This window comes from Meriones unguiculatus, chromosome 11 (assembly GCF_030254825.1).
Source record: "Meriones unguiculatus strain TT.TT164.6M chromosome 11, Bangor_MerUng_6.1, whole genome shotgun sequence".
Taxonomy (NCBI): domain Eukaryota; kingdom Metazoa; phylum Chordata; class Mammalia; order Rodentia; family Muridae; genus Meriones; species Meriones unguiculatus.
The window spans coordinates 17,713,490-17,733,210 of record NC_083359.1 but is presented as its reverse complement, the minus strand read 5'-3'; the positions used below and the strand labels follow the sequence as shown (position 1 = coordinate 17,733,210).

The 19,721-nt window shown below is 49.8% G+C and overlaps 1 protein-coding gene across 2 annotated transcripts in view; it reads left to right on the top strand.

Moving 5' to 3' along the window:
* Fstl4 (follistatin like 4) overlaps positions 1-19,721 on the top strand; it is a 395,011-nt gene that overhangs the window by 284,203 nt on the left and 91,087 nt on the right. For both annotated transcript variants that reach the window (XM_060363730.1, XM_060363729.1), the window contains exon 6: positions 3,035-3,158. In XM_060363730.1, coding sequence (XP_060219713.1) covers positions 3,035-3,158 — 124 coding nt within the window. The remainder of the gene's footprint in view (positions 1-3,034; positions 3,159-19,721) is intronic.

Genomic DNA, 19,721 nt, shown 5'->3' with positions numbered 1-19,721 from the left:
ATGGTAGCCAGATCATTGAGCAGGCCCTTTGCCCATGGTAGATAAACACAGCCTTTTTGCTTTATGTAGAACAGCAGCTAAGAACACAGGCTTCAAAGCCAACCAGCCTGCAGCCAGGGTCGGCTGCCAGCATTCATGAGCTAGTGAGTCTCGGGAGGCCCCTCACTCCTAGGCCTCCATTTCTCAGCTGTGAACCTCGAAGGGTCATCACAGGAGTTAATGGAGCTGAACCAGTAAGGCATGTGACAAGTTCAGCAGTATACTTGGCGCATGGGTTGTTCTCAGTGGGCAGCAGCGTCCTCGTTCTTCCCCCTTCATCCTTCAGCATCCTCTGTTGTAAGGTCAGGACTGCCACTGTCCCGCCTCACAGGTGTTTTTAGATGAGGAATCTGAGGCTCTAGAGAATCAAGTAACCAGTGACTCCATTCCGCTCACCATGCACACCCAAGCATCCCCAGAGGCTTGCTGCCAACAGGTGGCATAGTATCATCGGGCCAGCAGACCCCTGCTCTGTCAGTAGTATTCAGCCCTCAGCTCTAGTAAAGACCCCAAGAGGCGGGGCTAGGAGCCCTCATTTGACAAGAATGGTTCTGGGAAAGCCCCGGGGTCTTATTAACCATGACTACCTTTAGGAACACACCCCACCTATTACTCCTCAGAGCAGGAAGCGTGGGGCAGGTGACATCAGCCTGCCCTGGGTAGAGGCAGCTGTGGTACCCAAACCCAAGTGGCTCCCAATGGACCTTCTTGGGTTCATTGCTCTAACCTGGCAGAACCATGGCCAGAAGCACCCGGAGCCATTAACAAGCATGGTAATTGGACTATGATTTCCTCTTTAAAATTTAATATATTTAAAGTCCATCTCATAAATCCACCAAGCAGAGCCCAGCTAACGTGGGCCTTGCCTTGACACTGAGTCGGAGGCGCCGGAGGGAAGAACTCGTCGGTCCTATGAAAAGTTAATCAATTTCCAATGTAGAAATAGACAAAGGGAAATTTCCATCTTCGGAAGATTGATCTGAGGCGTCATGGTTGATCTCCTTTTTATCGAACGCTCTCACTTGCTGGGTGAAGGGTCATTTTTTTAACATTATCACATTAAATTGCCTTTAATATAGCAGACCAAGCTGGGAATGTTAAACAAAGAGAAAAATGCCTCTACCTCCACCCCCCAAATAAAATAAAACCATTTCCTTTCTCTCGATTTCCTTCGTAGCATCTCCCTTGCCCAAGCCTGTGACTCTCAGTACTCAACCAAGTGAGGGTGTGTGTGGAATGTCTACCCAAACACCCTTTACTGTGTGGCTGGCTGGGATGGAGCAGGGGTTCTGTGTCTTGTTGTTTAAACCATCACCTCAGAGGGATCCACAGGAGTCCACTGAAAGCTCCTAAGTCAGGACTGACTGTGGGGTGGCATCTGTGGCCCTGGAAGAATACGGAAGGTAGAGGAGGCTCAGGTCTTACTGTGGCTCAGACATGAAATGCCCCACGGACTCATGTTTCTGAGCATGTGTCCCAGCTGGTGGTATTTGGGAAGGTTGTGGAGTCTTTAGGAGATAAAACCTTGGTGGAGGAAGTGGGCCGCTGGGGGCAGGTTCAGACTTAGCATTCTGGCCCCCATCTCCCAGCCAGCAATCTTCTCTGCCACTATATCTTCCCTGCCACTGTCATGTCTTCCATGACTTGATGGCACTCTGTCCCTCCCCAAAACCATGAAAGCCCCTTTTCCCTTTAAGTTGTTTTTGTCATGGTGTCCTGTCACAGCAACGGAAACAGATCTGGTCAGAAATGGCTTTCTGGGTATGTGCTGCAGTGAGCAAACTCTGTAACAGTGGCTGGTGGGTGGCTAAGGGGAGCGGATGCAAAGATGAAATACAGTGTGTTATTTTTCTCATCACTGTGATAAAATACCCATCAGGAAGCAACTTAAGAGAGAACGGTTTGTTTACGGCTTACAGTTTGAGGGGACAGTTTGTCATGGCAAGAAAATAATGGTCACATAAGCATGAGGCTGCTGGTCACTCTGCATGAGGAGACAGACAAGTGCCGGTGTTCATCAGGTGCTGCAGTTCCTTTTCCCCCTACTATTCAGCGTGGGTACCCAGCCCACATTTAGGGTGGGTCTCCCCATCCTCAGTTAAACCTCTCTGGCTTCCAGGTCATTTCAACTCCAATCAATGGAGTCAACCATCACAAATAGTGTCCCGGGTTCCCACTCAGATTCAGCAGTTTGCTGGCTTCCTATGACCGGGCCCTCCTCTAACCTGCTTCCCTACCAACAGCACAAGTGACAGACAAGTAACCCCAAAGAGTCTTCCTCACTCACATCACCTGGGTCTGTCTGCCAGTCAGGGAGACTGCAGACCTGATGCCTGGGGTTTCCATCCTCTCTGAGTCTGTTTCCTTATGTCTAAGATGAGGGATTCAAAACAGACAAGACCAGACAGCTCCAGATACTCCCCAAAGCCACAACCAACAAGGCTTTTACTTGTCCCGAGTGAGCCATTGAGGGAATGAAGAAAGGACAGACATACAGACACCCAAAAAAGCTAGGTTTGGGTGGGTCATTCACTCTCATGGAGATCCACCAGGAGCAGCCTAGAAACTTATTTTGTACATCTGAACCGAAAAGCAAGTCTATTCTATACAGCTGAACCAGAAGCAGATTTTGGTAATGTGGATAGGGGTGGGGCCAGGAGGTTTCTGTAGGGGAGCAGCTCGGGCTGCAGCCATCTAAGAGGAGGCTGTGGTCCATACTGTCTGCACACACTTGACAACATGGCACACAGACCCAGGGGAGGCCCTGCCATTTCCCCGAGCCTGACCTAGGAAAGGCTTTGCCATTCCCATGGGCCTTGAGGCATTGGGGTGCTTGATATGGTAATGGCCCTGTCTGAGCAACGTACATTCAGTGGAGACTCCATCAGTTCTCACTCTCTCGGGCAACTCCTCACTAGATCTGGGGCACTTTTTCTAGCAACATCCATGATGCTGAGCTCACTGGTGACTCTAGCTTTCTCTTCTTACCTCACAGTATGTGCTAAAGGAGCCGGACATGGAAGGTTCCCTGAACGGATGCTCACCAGGAGACCTCCTGCGATTTGATGACTATAACAGCGATGGCTCCTTGAGTCTTGGAGAGTTCTACACGGCCTTCCGTAAGTGAGACCTCTGTGCAGGGCTATGGGCGTGGGAGCGCATTTCCTCAGGTATTCCTGTGCCTTGATGGTGATGTGGCAGCGGGAGCCTGGACTGTGGGTACTCAGAACGTGCACCTGACCTCAGCAGTCTTCTAGGTGGATTTGGTTTAGATGTGAAGGAAGCTGAGGTTCTGTATAAGCCTGAGCTATAAGAAAGGACCAAATGAGAGACGTAGGAAGGAGGCCAACTCTCTGCCTTTTAAACAAAGGTGTTCCTCATTGATAGAGGGATTTGGGGCTATAACTACAGCAAGGCTGTATCAGCCATCCTCTAACTGCTTATTATGTGACTTTTCCTGGAGAGACATGAAGAATGTTTACCTAGCTCGGATACGACATCAATGACAGGCCATAGAAATGACTCCATCCAAGTCCAGCTTAGTAAACCAGGGAGAGTTATTGGAATGATTTAAAGGAGCCTGGATGACTGAAAGGTGGCAGCATCACTGAAAAGCCAGCCATAGCATGGGCAATAATTCACAGGTTTAACAACTTTCCTGCAGGACTTGAAGGCAGATTGGCTGGTCAGAGTCTCCTCTGTCCTACAATTTCTGTTACCTACATAACTTGAGGGTGGTGGGTCCTGTGAGGCTTGTGAGTTTCAGGAGCTTCCTGGCCTTGTTTTATTTGCTTCCTGAGTCACGGGCCTCCCTCCCTTCCTCCAAGAGGGAATGTTTCACTTCAGAGGAAACTGCGGCGCTGACCGTGAAGGCAACCGGGCTCCACTGGGGAGCCCTGTGTGGAGGGAGAGTGAAGGATGGGTCAGAGGCAATGGGGAAAGTCTCTATATGTTCAAGAGACATAGGGGAATATCTAAAGAAGCCACCAACAGTAAGTACTCCTGTTGGGGTAGGTGGGAGCTCTCCATCTTCCTCAGTGAACAATTCTCAGAAAAAAAAAAATTCTTTAATTAATATGCTGTCATAGCCTTTACCTATTGCTTAAAGAGACCCAGCCTTGATCAGAAACGTTTCATAAGGTTTGGCATTATCGTAATATTGTGACCAGTTTAGGGTGATCTCTTTAATCCCCACCCCAAAGGAGATTTTTTTTCTTGGAACTAAGCAAGCTTTCCAGAAGCTGAAATCGGCAAGTTTCTAGTTGAGCCAGTTTGATCTTTAGCAAACAGGGCTTGCTGTCTAAGCAGATATTGGTGGTGGTTACTTCTCACGGGAGAAGAACAGATGTGCACCTTTTTCAGCAGCTGGAAGCAGTGGGCAGGTTTACAGGAGCAGACAGCAGTAGCTCAGGGTTACCTCTGTGGGGTCCAAAGAGGGAGAGTCTCTTACCCCTGAGCAACTTTGAGTTTCTTCAGTCAGCTTGCCAACTTGTTAACACTTGCTATTTCCACCTGTGTTTTCACTCCTGTGAAAATGAGCTCTGAGTTGCTCCTCCTTGGGTTCCCTGGTGGGTGCACCAAACCTGGAGATGACCTGCTTAGAGATCCCATCAAGCTACCTCTAGGCTTAACGACATAGGAGCTAACCTCAGAGACGTCCATGTGTGCCTGCAAGGAGGGGAGGCCATCTAGTATACTGGACCCACACTAGAAACCTGAAGAACATGCTTTGTCCAGAAGGGGGGTGGAGCTCCTTTATATTCAAGAATGCTGGAGTCTGCTTAGAGCATGTAGTTGGCGAGCCCCGTGATGTGGTGGTGGGCCTAACCTGCACGCTCTGGGCACCTGATAGTAGGCGTAGGGGAGGCAGAAGATACTGCATGGCCTGAGCCATAAAACTTAGGATTCTTTCTCTTTCCAGAAGGTGATCCCACAGTATAGGGAAACTTCTTTGAGCTCTGGTTATCCCCAAGAGGCAGTTCTTCTGCCTTGATGGCAAAGGGACTTTTGTGGATGAAAGAAAACACGCTAGAAGGAGTATAAAGGAGAGAAGCAAGCGACTTTTCTCTGCAGGGATTGCTCGCGTGCCCAGTGTGGTTCTGTGGGGGGGAGAGAAGGCTTTCCAGTTCACAGCATTGTTAGTGTCCAGGGTTATGTCCAAACACCATTACAAGGCTTTGTTTGATGTCCTATGATCATGTCTGCTCTTCTAGCATCCTCATCCTTGCCAACTAGTAAAGCCAAAACCTGTACCTGCTGCTAATAGTGACTGACTTGTGGGCCTGTCTTGTTGCTAGAAGCACCTGTTTGGAACATCGAGAGCTCATCCCCTAAAATAAATCTTGAAATTTAAAAACCTTTAGGGAGCCAACTACTAAATGACCAGAAAATTTGTAAACACACAATTGAGTAGTCAGTGGCTTTGAATCCATGGTGGTGGGATTCAAATATCTGACACCTCAGATATCAATAGCACATCAAGGCTACCTAAAACAGGAAGTATTATTATTATTATTATTATTATTATTATTATTCAGAGAGAACTGCATATCACTAGACAGACCCTCCCTGTTGACCCCAGTGCTTGGTCTCGTCTCTCCATCCACTTCCCTTGATAACACCAATCCCATGGAACTCAGATGGACCAGGGAAGCCACCTAAGAAGGGACCACAGCCAGACCTGTTTATCAACTCAGGCAGTGACATGTTTTCTGGGGACAGAAATGATACATTCCAGGAATGCTGCCTGAACTCCAGCTCCTTTGCAAGGGATCGTGCAAGGAGGACGTTTCTAGATGAGGTTAGTTGAGCTGGGAAGACCCACCCTAGATGTAGGCAGAACCGTCCCACAGGCCGGGGTCCTAGACTGCTTGAGAAGCAGAAGGCAAGCTGGGACCATAACCCCCCTCCACCCCCACCTCTCTCTGCTTCCTGAGTGTGGACACACTAGAACCAGCCATCTGACATTCCTACTGCTGTGACTTCCCCGCCATGATGGCCTACATCCCCTCAGACTGTGAGCCAAAACGGGCCCTTGAGTTGCTTTGGTCAAACATTTGGTCACAGCAATGAGTGAAGTAATTAAAAGAGCTATGTACCACCATTCCTGTGGCTGAAAATGATACATCCTTGATCCTGGGAATGGACCTAGAGCCAAACAGAAAGCTCTTGGCTTTGCTTCCGAAGAAATGCAAGCATCTCTACTGCCCATGAAGACGGAGAGTTTCCCCAATGGAGGTGGGGATAAGCATGAGCCCCATAGGAAAGGGGACACATTGTCCCCTCAGCTCCAACCATAGTTCTCAGGCAGGGCACCCTGATGCCTGCTCCTTCCGTTCCTGGATTATCATTTCAAAAGCTTTATAATCATCATTCTTGAGGAAAATTAGATTCTGCGGTTGCCTTGGACTTGTTTTGAACCAGGCAGCCAACCCATTCATCACAGCCCAGCCCAAATAATAGATATGCAATAAAATGTAAACTTGCAGCAATCGAGGAAGCCACAAAATGAGTTAACCCAGCTATAAAGGCCTGACACGCTGCGGCTCAGAGCACCCAGGGATCAATAGCTTTTCAAAGTTATAGGAACCACTAACTCCCAGAGCTGTAGTGACAGATGTATGGCTGGGTGAGTTTTAAATGAGTAATTGAAATGAGACATACAAGTATAACTGACTCCCTAGAAAGCAGTGGGCATTCACGAAACCTCACTAAAAGCCAGTTGGTATCTTACCCATCTCAGCAGCGACATTTTGGATTTAATTTTAACAGCTGGAATCGATGGGCTGGCAGAAGCTGAGCATTTGGGGTTTCGTTTTCTAGCTTCTGTTTTGAAGCAAACTCTGTCGCTCTGCCGAGATGGGAGTGGCGGCACACACCTTTCATCTCAGCACTCGGGAGGCAAAATAGGACAGATCTCTGAGACCCAGGCTACACAGGGCTGAAGAGTGAGGCCTTATCTCAAAACAAAAACAAACAAAAAAACCAAACAAACAAACAAAACCAAAGATGATAGGTCTGTGTGTTTGCCTTACAGAAATGACATGTATGGGTAAGTTTGGGGGAGGGATGGAGAGAAAGGCTTCTAAAGCTGACCTTGTTGTGACGCTGTTTTGGCCCTTCACTGAGCTGGTTTGCAGCATATAGCCTGATAAAGGCTAGAACATGGCGTTTCATGGCTTGAACTGAGTGGTTCATGGTAAGCTTGCATCTCGCTCCTAGCTTTAGGGAGTAGGTGAATGCCATGCTCTGGAAAGAGGGCACAGGACAGGTTTGTTATCCATAAGAACCAAAATATCTGTGTCTGTGTGTGTGTGTGTGTGTGTGTGTGTGTGTGTGTGTGTGTGCGTGCGCACACGCATGAGTACATGTGTTTGTGTGTTCCGGTTTGTGTGTGCATGCAGGTGTGTGGAGGCCAGAGAACGGCCTTTGATACAGTTTCTTGGGCACTGCCCACCTTCATTTCTGAGAGGGTCTCTTCTTGGCTCGGAACTCCTTAAGCAGTCAAAGCTGGCTGGCCAGTAAGCCCCGGGGATCTGCCTATCACTGTCTCCCCAGCACTAGAGTAGGATTATGGCCACATGCCACCAGGCTGAGCTTTAACAAAAAAGGGGAGGGGTGTTTCTAAGATCACACATGGGTCCCCATGCTTGCAAAGCTAGCACTTTATCAACTGAACCGTCTCCTCCACCCCTGCACCCATCTCTTTCTGACCATCAGGCAGGGCTAGGACTCCCACCCCAGTCCCCCATCCCACACAGTGACAGGCATGAAAGATGAAGGCGGCCTCCCTGTCTTGCTCCATCTATCAACTAAGCTCTGTTTCCAAGTTGCTTTTGACAACCCAGATCAAAGTCAGGTCTAGGAACTAAAGGCACAGTGTCCTCTCTCTCGGTGTGTGTCCTCCACCTCTGGCCCCTCCTCCCCAACAGCCACCTGTCCCTGCTGTGGCAGAGACCCAGGCTGCCGTGTCACTGGAAAGCAGGATTCAAGCCAGCCCTGGCTGTTCATCACAGTCAATTAACTTAAAAGTCGCTCACCAAAAAAATAAAAAAATAAAAGCCCTATTCTGCATGTTTTTACACTTTTCAAATGCTCAAGTTGGGATCATGGGAGAAAAAAAAAAAAAGTCGTTTAAATGAGGACTATTTTTTTCTCTCTTTAAATTCATTATCAGTTTCCTCTACTTTTTAGAAAGATACTTGTCCGCTTAATTAATCCTCTGAGGGCAAGCCCAGCAAACGTGTGGATGGGAACAGGTTTTGAGCATCCACGTGGGCCTCACATGGTAACATTTCAGATCAGCAAGGACCCCGGGGGTGCTGACAGGGTGGGAATCAGATGCAGGCCCCCCTCTGGCACTTGAGAGCCACCGGCATACATAAAGGGGGGAAAGGCGTGCTGATCTCCTCACTGCACGACTCTCATAGCCAGGGTGACTCTGAATCACATGGACCGTTCTCCTGGTGAAGCTGCACGATTGTTTTTCCACTCTCTTTGCTGGAAAGTGGAAGAGAGACAGAGCCGGTCTGGGCGTGTCTTATCTCCTGGAACCAATAACGGCTGCCATCATCCCAGGCTTCCAAACCTACCTCCTCGAACCCAGTGATTACTAAGTGGTGAAATAAGACAGCTACAGATGTTGTTGAACATTTATTACATTCTACAAGGCCTGGCTAGCCTACCCCCCCCAAAAAAAAAAAATCAAGACAGAGACCTGTTGGCTTATTTAAACGTACCTGGGCAGGTATGATTTAAACTAATTTCCTAAGCTAGTCTGGTTACCTCCCCGCTGCATTCCTCAACTTACTTGCCAATAAGTTGTCCTGTCTGGGCTGGATCTGCTCCTCCAGGTCATATCCTCTTTCTCCATCTTCCTTCCCTTTCTCCCCTTTCTCCCAGCTTCATGGTCCCTACCAGAGACCCCAAGCACAGGCACAGAGGTGCTGCCTGTTTCTATTCTGTCCAGTAACTGGCTGTCAGCAACGTTATCTAACCAATCAGAGACTGTTTCGGAGCAAAGTTTACACAAGATCATTCATTGTACTATACGAGAATGTATTCGTCTGGACTGCGACCAGATCTTGGGGGCCAACATTTAGCATTTGAATACGCAGCAGCACCAGACCAACCCCCAAACACGCAAGCATCCAGCCAGCTCAGCTCTCTCTTGGGCTGGTTACCCACGTCAGGTGAGTTTGACTGCAGTTTTAGGCAGATCCTGCTTCATCCTTGCCATTTAGTTTCTAGGTTTTGAGCAGTGAGGCCAAGTGAGAGGATGGCTCAGAGGCCACATCACCCTCAGGGTCTGTGTATGTCAGTATCACTGTAGTTGGCAACGGACTCCTACAGTCCTAGGGACACCTTAGTGCCAGCATTGTGTACGAACTCCACTCTTTCAGGTAAACAAACAAACTCAGTGAAGTTTAAATATCCAACCTGAGCTCACACAGCCAGCAAGTAGCAGTACTGGGATTGCGCGCGCGCACGCACGCGCACACACACACACACACACACACGCACACACACACACACACACGCACACACACGATTCCAGAACCTTCTTGGGCATTTAAACATTCCCGACATTCCCCTCTGCATTCTCCAGGGAGAAGTGTACTGTCCACACACTTCAAGGTCATCACAATAGACTCCTCCCCCAAGAACTCTTTTGTCACCCCTTTCTCACACGAGCCAAGCCCTGCACCCCATCCTCTGGGAGCCCAGAGACAGTCCTGGGCTTGCCTCTGCTTCTCTTCCTCCCCCTGCCCTTCCTCCTCCTGCTTTTCTTCCTCCTCCATCCACTTTGAAGTCACAAAACCACACTTAACCAACTCTCTCTCACCTCAGTAGTTAGCTCCTAAGGACTGCAACTGCATTCCCTGCCTTTGTCTGGAGCTCAGTCTTCCTTTTGTAAAGATCCCAGCTGGAAGCTGTCAATGGCCTCAGTGCAGGGCAACTGAATAGTAGAAAATGAACTAATTACAGGTTGTTATGGAAAAACCTATTATATACAAATTGCAAAAAAAAAAAAAAAAAAAAAAAAGACATGTCATTAAAATATGATGCTTTGGTGATTTTTTTTTAAACCTTACTCTTGGAGGGAGTGGCAGGATGGGTGTCTAGACACCTTGCCCATCATCATCCCGGGGCTGCAGAGCCACCTCATGTTCATCGGGTCAGACAGCCCAGCCTGACTTTACATATCATAAAGAAACTAAAAATTCTGCATCTAGCTCCCTGGATGTTAGTAAATTCGTTAAAACAGCTGCAGAGGAGGCGAAAGATTTGGTTACAGAGATATAAATGAGAACAATTGAAATGTCAGCCTTTTACAGGATAGTGCCGTATTGCCGTCATGAATCTCACTGTTTTTGCAAAGCTTTTGTGGAAACTTGAATGCGCAGTTCAGCGCTGAAGGTCATACCTCTGACTTCTAAGCTCGCTCCCCCGAATCATGGTGGTGGGGAGGCTTGGGATGTGCAAGCCTGAGCTATTCAAAGTCTACACCTCAATGAGGGCCCTTATGTGGCCAAGGTTGCCTCCAAGGCTCCAGGCAAAAGCCCAGATAGAAAACTTACCACAAGAGTGAAAACCCCAGCAGCCTGCTTGCCTCCTTGGCCTGCCAGGAGCACACTTGTCTTCTTGTGGGTGTGGCTGGCAGGGAGCTGAGGAAGTACCTCTGAAAGGCTCTACTGGTATGGATGTGGCCTGATCCTCACAGGCTTCTGCATGAACCCTTTGTCCCCAGCTGGTGGCAGTTTGGGGAGATTGTAGACTCTTCCGGTGGAATCTAGATGGAGGAAGTGGATTGCTATGGGTGGAGGTGGTCTGAAGGCTCGTGATCCAGCAGCTCTACTTCCTGTCCTGTCTTCCTGACCCACTGAGAGCTAAGCAAGCCGCCTTTCACACTCCTGCTGTATGCTGTCCCTGCGTGGGCAGCCCACACTCTCAAACATGGACCTAAGTATGTGTTTCCTTTCAGCTGCCCCTTGTCAGGTGTTGGCCTTAGCGATAAGAAAGCAGTGGCTACAAAGGTGGACCTCCCAGAGCTGGACCCTTAAAGCGTAGCCATGAATTCCACTGTCTTGATATTTCTTCCTTCTCCTTATTATGTAGGAACAGTCCCTTGCAAGACCCTACAGCTAGCACTGTGAGGCCCAGTCTGCTGTCTGCACAAGATGTGTGTCTGAAGGTTGCAGGGACAGTAGTCAAAAAAGTCCATGACACAGTGGCTGAATGAACATCCTGGGGGTGACGCTCAGTCCCAAGCTGCAATAGCATAGTAATCCCTGGTAAGAGTGGGCTGAAGAGCCATACCCCGAGAACCAAGACACTCTGGGTAGGTAGAGATTGGCATCTGATGCCTGGGCTGCTGTTTAGACACCAGGTAAGGCAGGATTGCAGATCCCACACCAGCAGATGCCGCCTCATCTTAAACTCTCCACATGTCTACCCCTTCTTATCATGGTGCTCTGAGGCGCCCTATCATGGTCCCTAGAGGCCGAGGTGGCTTCTGACTACCCCAGAACTTAGCCTTTCCTGGGAGCCTCCCTCTGGGCCCGAGATTGAGACAGGGAGGATGGTGCGTGGTTTTGAAATTTTCACAGAGGCCATAGGACTAAAGAGCATTCACAAAGATGGCAGCAGAGGGGACAAGACAGAACAGATGGGTAAAGAGATGGGCAAGTTTATTATTGTGCTGCGGACCTGTCACGGTTGGAAACGAAAGCCAGCTGAGCTGGGAGGAGAAACCTGGAGATGGTTGGTGGACATTCAGCCCCGTAGCAGTTGGGACTCTTTTAAAGCCTGAAGACCATATTGAAAAATAAATATATATGTGTGACTATATAAGAAATCGGTCAGAATGATACGACAGTTTCTGAAGAGAATAGTCAAGGTGTTACCCTGTTCCCCACATTAGCTGAATTAGTGGTCCACCATGGGTATTCCATGGGGTATTCTGGGAGCTGGACAGCTCGACAGGGAAAGAGGGCCCATCCCTGATATCTAATCTAAGTTACCTCTCAGCCCAGCTGGTCTGCTATCGCATTCCCACTCACTCCCTGCTGACCTCACAGGACTCTCTTTACACAAGCTGGTTTTGGCTGTCTGTATGCCCGGTCACCTGACCAGTCCTGTCACATGTCTCCCAGAGGCTCCCTGGAAACTGAGGAAGCTCCAGAGACTGGCCATGTGCTCTGCAGTAATGTGTAGGCCCAAATCACATCCGCCGATCTCTGTGCGTGCAGAACCTACAAGGTCCGAGGTCAGGGTCACTGTAGAAGTTGGTCCTCCTGGCTGTTTGTGTTCTTGAGGGTAGGGGACCACATCAAGTGAGCAGAAGAACAAGCCAGTGAGAGATGCTCTCTAGTGATGGAGGAGCAGGGGTTCTGACTAGAGAGGCACACCTACTAAGCATCTCTGATTTCCGGTGCACACAGACATAATAGGAAAAGCTCTGATCTCCTCTGCTCTGACTCCCCCATGAGTCCTACCTAGAGTGGGGTAATGACCAGAGGTGGCTGCCAGAATGTTGCTTTGTAACACAGGATACATGGTAATGGCTTTCTGTTCCAGGCTACAGCCCCCCAGCCACAGTCCTGCTGGCTTGGCCTCCTGCTCCCAGTATGGAGCTGCCCCAAGGACGATGTGCAGCAGCTGGCATGCGGAGCTCTGGGCAGCAGTCTCAGATGGCATGGGTATTTTGTCTTCAAGAGGGGCTTTAGGTGGAACAATTGCTTGTGATTTCTTGGGAAATTGCCTGCAGCTGGGGATGAGCCCAGCTCCTCAGGGCTCCATTCCCGGTCCAAGTAGGTGAATGAGTAGGGTGCCTGAAATGTCCCGAGCCATCTCCACTTTGTCCCCTATCTTGGTGGCACTTATAAGTTCAGAGTCGTCCCGAACACTTCAGAGACTTCCCAGACAGAGCTTCCTCCAGCCATCTGCTGCTGACTTTCCAGAGCTGTCATAGGCCACACACAGGCCTCCAGAGCCCAAGGAGGCTGGGAGATACACAGCCCCACCCAAAGCCAGGTCAATGATTACACAAGAGGGGCGGCAGCTGAAGATTTGGGGGAGCGTCACACTTTGCTCTGGCCAAGACCCTCTAGGATCTTCATTCTCTTCCCCTACAGTGTGTGCACAGAAAATATACTCCATCCACAGGCTGCTACAGAGGGTAAGACCCCGGGCCATGACCTGCTTACTGAGTCCTGTAGCAGGTACCTCACAGGTGCTTTCAGACACCTGTCTCCTGCATCCCTCCCAGAACCACACCCCAAGTTACTGGCTGGCGAGTGGCAGCTACTGCTCAGGGCATCCTGGTTAATCTAGGGGTTTCTGGCTCCATGGAGAAGCCAGAGTCCCAAACAGCAAACTTGTTCAGAAATGTCCTCACTCCCCCATGGGTTACCAGGTCACATAGGACGTCTTCTTCTGAAATCCAAATTGCTTCTCAGATCCCCAAAGCAAATGCAAGAGACTCTGTTAGCCCTGTCCTTCTAGAGAACTGGTCCTAACCTTCAAAAGGCCACTTCTCTACGATAGCACTGAAAACACACTGGTACCTGGAAATGAGTTCAAATGTGAAGAAGTAGGGACTTGGAGATGAAGGTTATGTCCCTGCCTTGGTGTGTATCCAGGGCACCAATTACTGAGCATCCCTCACTGATATCCTGGTGCCAGCTGACAGCCTAGGAGCTCTCAGGAAGCTTGGGCTGAGCCCTGGCCTGGCAGCTGCTGCCATAAACCAAATGCAGGGCTACTTTGCTTATATTCGGGACATGGTAGGGCATTTAAGAGTTGGTTGAGTTGGTTGAGTCTGAGCCTAGGGCTGGCTCCGACTGAAGGAGTGAGAGTGGATCGGCCTGGGAATAAACAACTAGAGGTCATGTAACTCAGCACTGAGAAAGCTCCTGATGCTAGCCAGGAGCTCTGCCAGCCTCTGGTACGTACAGCCACTGAATGAACAGATAGGCCTGGAGCAGGCGGGTTCTGTCCCTGTGGGAGATCAGGGTCCCTATGTCTCCCTGCCTTGCATCACCTAGCACCAGGGTGCAGAATAGATGGAAGTTTAAGCAGACCCCCAGAATCCTGCTGGGTGCTAACCAGGCCTGCCGTGACATAGCCCTGCCTTCCCTGAGGAGCCGTGAGTCCTGAGAATACTAACAGGCAATGGGTGACCAGAGCTTCCTCATGAAGCTCAGGTTCGGAAAGGAAGAGAAGTTGTGGAATGTCTTCCAGAGAGGTGGGGAGTTTGAGTGGACATACCCAGAGGGCCTCGGTCTCAGTAACAGCCCTGTATCATTAGTCAAGGGTTCTCCAAAGGAACAGAATGGATAGAATGAAAAATTATTTGCGCACACATACAGAAATGTACAAACTTTATTAGAGTGACTTATAGGCTGTGGTCCAGGAACTGCAGCAGTAGCCATCTCCTGGAGAAAAGGGCAAGAATCTGGTTGTCCAGGGGTTAGGCCTCTCGGCAGGCCCATTCGGGTACTGAAATCCCAGACCACTCCTGGAGAGCTGCTGGCCCTCAGTCTGTGTTGGAATCCTGAAGAAGTAGGTTCAAACATCAGCAAAGGATGTCTCAGCAAGAGGGTAGATTCAGCTCCCAGTGAGAGTGAGAGCAAGCAGGCAGAAAGCTTCCTTCTCCCGTGTCTCTTTCTGTTGGGTGCTGTCAAAAGATGTGGCCATCTAGGATGGGTCTTCTCACCTCAAATGATCCAGTCAGGAAAATCCTTCTCCAGGCCTGCCCAGAGGCTTGGGTTTTAGGTGATTCCAGAAGTAGGCAACCAAGTTGGCAACCCAGATTAGCCATCACAAGCCCCATGCCTCCAACCTAAATACATGTCTGCCACGGGGCTACTTGATGGATTGTGTCATGCAGAGGCCAAGTTCTGTCTCCCCATCCTGGATCCTCCTATCCCCTCCCACGTGCTTCCGGCCAAGGGTGTGGGAATGTATCTTCCCAGACCTGAGAGTATAGTAGAAGGTATTTGAAGGCCCCACAGAGCATCCTTTCAGGGAGGGCAGCTCCTACCGGCACGGCAGTGATTGGCAGCCGCTTCTGACTGGAGAGCAAAGCCAGTGTGTTTCTATTGGAAATGCCGTAACCATAAAAGAATGGCCTGAGCAGGAACCCCGGGTCCCTCAAGTCAACTTTCCATCCTACAGAGGCTGGCTGTTCACTTCAGAATATTCATGGCCAGACTCTCCACGGCCTCCCGGCCCCCACCTGCCTTCCAGCAGTGGCTTGGGAAGAATTTGAAGAGAAGCCCATGTGAAGGGGAAGCAGTGATAGTATAGGCTAGAGGGAGGGTTCAGAGCAGCTGTGTAGCTGTTGATTAATAGCTCTGGGCCATGGCAGCTTTGAGGGGGAAGGAGGCCCTCTCAGCTAAATGGAGCTAGGAGGAGGCATGAGGAATGTGTGGCCATGAAGGCCCCTTATGAGCCTCTGTGCTGTGTCTGCATACCTTTGAAGTCAGAAGAGCTGATTGATCTTGCCTGGAATGAAGGGCAGAGACCCAGCCCAAGCCCATGATCCCTTGCTCCCAGACCACAGGCTCTCTGTAAGCAGCCATGGCCAGGCCGGCAGGCAGATGAAATATTAAAGAGCCTCAGAGTCTGGGAAGTTTCACTCTAAATGGGTTGTGTCGGACTAGACCAACTGAACCAAAGAACAACGTCTCAGAAGGCCACAGGCCCTTTCCAACTGTAATATTTGCAAGCAAAATGGCTTCCAGGTATCCAGGATGCATGCAGGAAGCAGTTGCCACCATTAAGGGACAGTGTGCCTACTTGGTGCAGTGGGGATGGCCTCCTGGATGCTAGTCTCTGCTCCTAATCCTCAGGAGATGCTGCTAGTGCCAGGAGTTCTCTCTGGATGAGCGGCCAGATGAGCCCTTGCTGCTAGTGTCTGCAGGACAGTAACTAAGGCACGCTCACAGGTGTCAAATGGCTCAGTGCCATGGCTTCATTCACTACAAAAAATCCTTCACAAGGTCCTTAAAGTCATCGAATCAGCAACCCAGGCTGTTGAGCTCCTTCCTGTGTGACCACGGCATAAAGAAAGGTCCTTTTGAGGTATGTACGTAGAATGTCCTGTGTTTGAACACTTGATTACCAGCCGGTGCTGATGTTTGGGGAGGTTGTAGAACTTTCAGAGAGTGAGGCCTGGTTGGGTGACAGGCTTTGAAGGTTATAGTCTGGTCTTGCTTCTAGTCCCATTCTGGATGTCTCTTGATCCATCAGGCCATGAGCAAGCAGCCACATTTTCCCATCGTCACAGCCACCAGTCGCTCCTACCATGGTGAATTCTTCCCTCCGGACCATGAGCCGGAAGAGATCTCTTCTCCATAAAGTTTTTTTCTGCTGGGTATTTTGTCACAGCCATGAGAAAAGTACCAAAATGTGCGCTAAACAGAAGCAACTGGTTGACATGTGCTGTCATGTATCACTGCATGCCTAGAATCTGCTCCAGGCAAGCTCTGGGCTTAGCCCTGAGAAGACAGTGGTGACATGGTAGGCCCATAGTTTCCAATTGCCTACTGAGGAAAATGGAGCAGGGCCCACAGTGGGGAAGCCACCCAGGATGGGCATGTACCTTGAGGACGGGGCACAGCGCTATGCAGAAGTGTCACAGTGTAGAAGCTGAGCGCTGCAAGTTCACAGCACGCAGCAGAGCTGGCTTCCAAAGCCACGTCATTAACTTCAGGTGATGACCCAGCATTAATAGCAGACGCTAAGCCCATCTGGATGGATTCATCAATCCTTACAACAATCTGCAGGGGAGGAGCTGTCATTATCCTCCTCATAGATAAAGCTGAGAGGCCCCGTGCATTTGATAACTTGCCCTCTTTCCAGATCTAGAAAGCTTCAGGATGGTGCTTGAATCCAAGAGCCTGGCATCAGAGCCCACACTCTTTCCCACGCTGCTCTGACTCTCAAGTACCTCAGACAGCTTTGCTCACCAGCATGTGTTTCATGGAGGCCCTTTTGGCACTTCAGATTTGGCAGCTGTTGTCTTTTCAGGTACCCGTGGCTCAGGGAGAGGGATCTGTCCATCCAAACGAGAGAGTGTTGACCCCAGCCCCACTCCTGGCATCCTGTCTTACGGTGCTGTCCAGCCCAGCACCTGCTTCCAGAATCTGTGAAATGGCTTTGGGGCTGAATCCATAGGGGGCCAGAACCAATTTGGCAAGCACCATGTGTCCAGCCTTAGACATCTGCGGACCGTGAGTAGAGAGAGGTGGTGGGCACCAGTCAGGTACACAGGACTCATTCACACCCAGGAAGCGAAGAGCAGGAGGCCGTGGCTGGTGACTGAGCCAAGAATTATGACATTTATTGCATTAGCCAACAAAACATATCACCTCACTTTGTAACAATCCTTAGGAGAAGTACAGCGTGTAGACCTGGTTAGAGATGGGGAAACTGAGGCACCAAGAGGCTAAGGTGACCACTTGCCTGTGGTCACCCGGCTGGACTCTAGAAGACTTATCGGGGATCATGGTAACTCCAGAGTCCCCGTCCACGTGTCTTAAGAGGTCACATGCCACCCACAAGTCCACACACTGGCTGAGGGATGGAGATGGATGCTCTTTCTCCCTCCAACACCCTGGAGCTTGCCCATGCCATCTTTGCCTGATTTACTCCATCTTTTTATTCATTAATCAAGGGACTGACTCTCTCCCTGACTGTCGGTGATGCTGTAAAACTCAACTAATACCCTTTAGCAAAATGCTTTGAGATCCCACACGTGGGATACAACACATTAGCACAAAATTATTAATTTTTTGGTGATACTGTTTTACATGAAATATCATCCCACTGATGCCTATAGAGAGCCTTTTTTCAAAGGGCTTTGATGGACTGTGCCCATCAGAAGATATAGGCACTGGGATGGAGAGATAAGCTCAGCAGCTAAGAACAGTTCCTGCACTTCTAGAGGACCTGAGTTCAGTTCAGCAACTGTGTCAGGCAACTCATAACCACTTGCAACTCCGGTCTCAGGAGGTCTAGCATCTGCTTCTTGCCTCCGCAGCTAGGTGATCATGTCTACACGTGCACAGTTCTTTAAAAATACATGATAGTCACAGGTATCCCCTGTAGAACCCACACCTAAGCTTTCCAGGTTTCCTCCATTACACCCTGAGCCCCTGGAGTCAGTGCCAGGTCACCCACACAAATGCCCCCTGGCAGGGGATATTTGGGCCACAGAGGTCCTGTAGGCCTGGGAGCAAAACTCCCTTACGTCGGTGGAATTTTCTCTGTAGTGAAACTCCTGGATAGGCACCAGCAGGAACGCTGGGCCTTGGAACACTGGGCCTTGGAACTCTGGGAGTGATTTGAGAACAGCACGGAGGGAAGGCATGGCAGGGTGGGCGGTGGGCAGTAAAGGCTCAAAATGCTAGATCAAGGATGGTGTCCTCTGGAAAAGAGCAGCTAGGCCTTGAGCTAAGCTGAAAGGAAAGTGTCTTCGGTCACTAGGGCAAGATGAAGCCCAGCCGTTGAGTTAAGACTAGGTCTGCTCTCTGGAAAGGAGGGTGAGGTCCTGGGATCCCCAGAAGCCAGCGTGAGAACCTTTTCTCTCACTAGATGAAACAAAGGGGAAAGGCCTGTTCACCCCAGAGAGGGAAGGCAGGGGCATTTTGACGCTGTTTAAATCCATAAGGTCGGACACGGCCATTGAGTTGGTGAGGGTGGAGAGAGAACAGCCAAGACGGGGCCCTGGGAAGAAGTTGTAGAGATGGAGGAGCCCTGGCCGCAAAACAGGAGAGATGTCAGGCCTGAGGGAGGAGAAGGCCGAGTGCGGTGTCCTGGGAGCCAGAGAATGAGGCAGCTAGCGGGGCCAGTGGGAAAGTCTGGACAGAGCACAAGAAGAGCGCGTGCCTTCAGTAGTCCAGAGTTCTTGCAACCTTAAGGGGAGCTTCTTCTATGGAGTGGCATGAGGAGACAGAAGTCTCAAATGAGTTTAGGATAGAGCTGGAAGAGAGGATTGCTAGAGAGCCCTTCCGAGGCTTCGCTGGGATGAAGCGAAGTTTGTTGTAACTGTTGGCCAGGTGGGATTGGCACAGTCAAGGAACCAAAAGGGGAATGGGCATTCTCAACCCAGAGATGCCACCATAGTCACTTGAGGCACAAGGGGACAGAGTCAGGCCTCAAGATGATGAAGTGACTAGACTAGCCCATGGCAGCCCTCCAGTCCACAGCCTGGCCTCAGAGAGGGGGCCAAGAAAGGACCTATTTTAATTTTCTTCTAGGGCCTCCACGTGACAAAGGAGAAATATCACCCAACATTATTATCTCTCAGAAAATACTCTCTGGAACCATAAAAAGGGAAATACAGCAGAGCCAGCCTATGAAGGCTGCCCCTAAATCAGCAGCCTCTAAATTACCACGGTGGTACTCTCTAATTCCTGTGGATGAAAACATTAAAGATGACAATGTCCCTTTAAATCAAACTCCCTGGGACTGGCTGGAAAGAGTCACTGGGCTTGCCCCTCTCCCCACCCCACCCCCCATACTTTTTTTTTTTTTTTGTCTCTTTCACCTTGTAATAAGATATGAATCATGACTTGTGGGGACAAGCTAGTAAGCAGTCTATGAGCATGGATTTTTCTGAAAATGAAGGTGTTTTGTTAATGGGAAGTGTCTCATTCCTGGGAATGAGAGAG